General features: G+C 40.9%; 1 protein-coding gene across 1 annotated transcript in view; it reads left to right on the top strand.

Annotated features, from left to right (window-relative positions):
• Positions 1 to 4,569, top strand: part of LOC137281282 (serine-rich adhesin for platelets-like) — a 68,129-nt gene extending 63,560 nt beyond the window's left edge. The window contains exons 20-24 of the mRNA XM_067812445.1: positions 271 to 353; positions 1,544 to 1,661; positions 1,903 to 2,079; positions 3,128 to 3,223; positions 3,951 to 4,569. Of these exons, the coding sequence (XP_067668546.1) occupies positions 271 to 353; positions 1,544 to 1,661; positions 1,903 to 2,079; positions 3,128 to 3,223; positions 3,951 to 4,153 (677 nt within the window). The 3' untranslated portion in view covers positions 4,154 to 4,569. The remainder of the gene's footprint in view (positions 1 to 270; positions 354 to 1,543; positions 1,662 to 1,902; positions 2,080 to 3,127; positions 3,224 to 3,950) is intronic.
• Positions 4,570 to 4,888: the final 319 nt, after the last annotated feature.

Genomic DNA, 4,888 nt, shown 5'->3' with positions numbered 1-4,888 from the left:
ATGTGGAAACATTTCAGTAGTGTGTTAAGCAACAAAAAGATTTTGGAATAATTTAAGATGGAGATTATTATGTGTTCATCTCAGTGGGACAACTTAAAGAGCTGCTTTTTTTAGGCAGTTAGTCATTGTCACCGAAATGTTAGAAAGGGAATAAACCCTCAAATCAATGGAACATGATCCAAGTCTGATGAATTGTGAGAGATGAGAGGTATTAATTTGTTTCATGTTGTTGATTATTTGTTCTATTGACCTTGACATTTGTCTATTCAGATCCGTCGCCGATGATCCAGGTTGTGCGACACACTATCCTCGAGGCTGGAGCTGCTGCAGAAGAGGACAGAATGATGAAGAGAGTAAGTGTCAGTTCGATGTACAAGCTTAACACGGACAACGTAATTCTGTTTGTACTGTTTGTACTGGGGTAGTTCTGTTTGTACTGGGGTAATTCTGTTTGTACTGGGGTAGTTCTGTTTGTACTGGGGTAGTTCTGTTTGTACTGAGGTCAGTACCCTAATGATTAAAGTGTCTGGTTTCACGTTCAAGATTCAGTACAATATCTGAGGCCCATTTATTTAAACAGAATAACACAGATAACCTGAACCTGCCTATGGGTGTAATTTCCTGTGGACTTACATACGGGAAATCCTGGTACCATCTCTATCACCATGTAACTCTTCATACAGTCTAAAATCATCTTTGGCAACCCTGAAGTTTTAGTTGAGGATATGCTACCAGGGACCAGGGCCTAGACTTTTTGAGCTGTCTTAGCGCTAAGATAGTCGTAAGTGGCATATACTAACATTAAGAGAAATCTAGCCCTTGATCCACAGCGCTACATCACATGTTTGCCTATGATAAACTATATAGGTACGATGGCTTTTAATGCTTTGTAAATCCAATCTTCCCCCTACAGAGGTTACTCAAGTCATATTTTCCCATATAAAGTCTATTCCAGTTAGGTCTTATTTCCTGGTTCTTGTAAAATCCCTTAGCGGCAAAAAATGGCAGCATGCTTTCTCTCCATTCTCTCCGTCCAAACAGCATGTGTTACATCGACTTCGAATTCAACATTGAGTTACTTGACTAGCACAAGTGAATGCGGGACCCTGCTCTGCTGGGGACTTATGTTGATCTGACATACAAGGCATTTCATGGCTAGCTTGTCCATGGTCCACTGGTAATTGAGAAGCCATTGATTTGCTACTGCGTGACCTTGTTCTATCGTGAAGAAACATTTAAACAATGTGCAGAGCAAGATTTTTTAGTTTTACTGAAGCACTACTAAATCTGATGGGAATCAATGAAGGGTCCTAAGCACTTGCACCATAAGAGGGCCGTATTAGAACAGAGGTTACGTTGGAAGATATCACTAGTAACATCTGTGGGAAGAGAATGTGTGGATTAAGACCCAGAAAATATACCCACCCATACAGGATATGCTACCAGATCATGTTGCATGTACCTGCATATGCACAAACCACTGTGACATCCAAGCATCCGCCCAACTTCACCTGTTCATCCAGATGTTCTCCTTCTGTTTCAGTTGATACTGTGCTACCAGAAGATCTGCCACTGGCAACCTCTGTCCCAGACCGCTGCCGACCTCCTGACCTTCCTCGTCAACAACCTCAAGCAGTCCATCTTGACTAACCAGCATCGTGGTGAGACTAATTTGTTTATATATTAACTGAACCACAGCTCTGATCCTTTTCACCAATCCTAAGTTAATTTTCGATGTACCAATCATACTTTCAAGTCCATGCATCAGTATTAAGCTTTCCAGCTAGTGGTGGATATTATCGCCATTTTACATTGTTTAACATGTTAGATCACCCTGTCTAAAATTCTTTGGAATTTATTATTTATTTTTATTAATTTGTGTTTTCGTTTTTTCCTCCTTAGATATTATTTATGAGGCCATGAAGAGTATTGAGCTGTTTTTATGGAAACAAGGCTGGAAGTTTGTCTACATAAACTTTGTAAATCGACACTTAACCTCAGTCACAGATGCCTGGAAAGCCAAGGGAGATAATTCTAGCGTGGATCCTCGCTTCCTGAAGACAATGCTCAGATTATTTGGTGAGTGTTTATTTCACTGCATGGTGAGGATTTACAACTGTTGAGTACTGAAAATCTGATTTCGTATGTTCCAACTAGTGGGACTGTCAGCAGTGTTTTGTCTATACCAGACCTGGGCCTCCTTTCGCAAAGCATTAATGGCAAACAAAGATAAGTTGGACTGGTGCAGAGAAAGCATTACGAGAAGTAGGCGGTGAGCGACAGTGAGCAAACCCATTTGGTTTGTAAAAGGTAGAGCAGATGTACACTAGTATACATGCAGTGATGATTTCACACATAGCTGCCCACAGGCCTTGCTTATAAGATATTTGTGCTTCACCCATCACACTACCCTTGATTGCTGACAACCAGGGGCCCGTTCGCTCACAATGGCAGCTGCCAGTAGGCGGCACTCATACATGCTATGCATACATGCCATGGGGTCAGTTGTCAGGTCGGTGCTCAGCTTATCCTTGTTTGCCAGTAAGATGATTATAGGTCAATATGGTAGCCTTACTGCAATGTTAAAGAATGGGAATTCTGGTTAATGTTAGTCAAGGTTGCCTCGTGGAAGGAGCTCTAGAACTCACTAGTTGTACATGGATTGAGTCCAAAGTATTCTTTCAAGCTCATGGGTGGACATGTGGCACACCAGACACCATAGATTGTGGGTTTGAATCCCAGTTTTTCCCCCAAGTTTTTTTCTAAGTTTGTCAGCTCTATACCCATGCAGGTGGATTTCAGCAAAATGGTAAACTTTAGAGACCTCTAATCCTTCGGGATTTTCTCTGACAGTAAGCTGAAGAGTCACGCAGTAACCTGATTACAATTTACAGCTTGCATTGGAGTAAAAAAATCACTCACTCACCTACCTGCCCACTCACTCACTCACTCACCTCTGAATTTAGCAGTATTCTAGCGACATCATATTTTGATTTGCCAGAAGAGGGCTTCACTCATTGTACTCACATGGAAAATTGAAACCAGACCTTTGGCATGACAAGCAAACTCTGTAACCACTAGACTATCCCATTGCCACATGCTGAAAACAGTCCTCTGTTTTTCACAGGGAACGTCTACCACCTCCCGAAGTTCCTACACAAACACAAGGACTTTGTCAAGGTCATCAAACGATGTTTCATCTCAACCCTGGAACGTCCAACAGGTACAGCAGTCAAATCTGTTCATTATTTTCTGTGAAATTAATCTGTGACGTAGTAAACCAAATTGTTAGTTATTTACAATCTTCTCCGTTATGATGCTCACTGGCTTAGTGACTTGGTTGTCTTCATGATATCGATCAACCCTTGAAGATATGGGTTTGAATACATAGTCAGTGTCCCATGCTTGATGTAAGAGGCGACTAAAGGGATCGGGTGGTCAGGCTTACTGACTCGGTTGACACATGTCATGGTATCGCAAATGCATAGGTCAGTGCTCATGTCTGATTACTGGATTGTCTGTTCCAGCCTCGATTATTTGCAGACCACATATGTCATTTTATCTCTTATAGCAGAGAGGTTGCCATCTTTCATTGTATGTGGGTAAATCAATCTCTGTTTCATAGACCCTTGAAGATCTAGATTAGAATAGGTCTTCAGTGAACCATGTTTGTTGTAAGAGGCGCCAAACTGAATCGGATGGTCAGGCTCAGTTAGTGGGTTGACACATGTCATGGTATCACAAATGCGTAGATCGATGCTCATGCTTTTGATCACTGGATTGCAATTCCTTCAAATTTTGCCATAATTCCTTCAGTTACTTAGAGGGGCCTGATACTGATGACTCCCCAAAACACGTCCTTGACTCCCTCTCATGACACCAGGGAGCCATGATGACTCCTAAATTTTCATGTCAAGGCAAACAAGACTCTGAATGTTCAATAATTTCAGAACACATTGATGTGCAACTGACTGCTGCGGAGGTCCTGGAAGAGTTATCTCCCTTCCACCCTCAGTTCATCATGGACGTCCTGAGAGAGTGGTTCAAGCACAACAAGGACAAGATCCCTGCCCAACAACAGACAAACCTGGAACAGACAAGACAAACCCTCATCGCTACAATACAAAGTTTCTCTGTAGAGGAATTTGTATGATTGCATAACATGTTCAGAAAAATTGTAATTTATTTTATTTCTTTAAAAACATTTTGACTGATCATGTGAATTCAAGTATAAATTTGAACGCACAATTTTTCAGAAACTACATACAGTATTTGGATATTTTGTATGTTTGAAATGTTTATGGTGATTTTTGTATATCTTGATTGTTTTATCAGAGGGACGTTATTATACTGAGATGAATCACTGCTGACTGGGTGATATTAGGATCAGAAAACAAGTTATTATTCACCATTGTTGAAAATATTAGCTTCTGACTTCTAAGGAGCAGACAGATCTTCCATGTTGCAGGCTCTCAAGTTGATTGTAGTGCTGAGATATCAATCAGAACGCATCTAAGTTAACTCTCTTCTCAGGGAAATCAATCGGAACACATCCATGGCAACTTTACTATCTCTAAGATACCATTCAGAACACATTTAAGGTAACCATATTATCTCTGCTAAGTGTCTGTTTCCAAAATGTGCCACTGTTAAACCGAACACAGTAGCTAAAGGGAATTAACTTTTGCTCATTTGTCTGCTGCATTTTTATGCTGACTCTGAAAATGCAGACACACATTTTTTACATGTGTGAATGACTATTGGTATGAAGGTTTGTTTTCATCCCTACAGGCCAAAATGTTATGTACCTTGTGTGAGCTTGTGTCACAACAGAAGACACATCACACCGTATGCCCCGAGCAATCGGTGGACATCTTGTGACATAATG

The sequence above is a fragment of the Haliotis asinina genome, chromosome 4 (genome assembly GCF_037392515.1).
Source record: "Haliotis asinina isolate JCU_RB_2024 chromosome 4, JCU_Hal_asi_v2, whole genome shotgun sequence".
Taxonomy (NCBI): Eukaryota; Metazoa; Mollusca; class Gastropoda; order Lepetellida; family Haliotidae; genus Haliotis; species Haliotis asinina.
The sequence above is the reverse complement of the archived record's forward strand: the minus strand, read 5'-3'. Positions and strand labels throughout refer to the sequence as shown.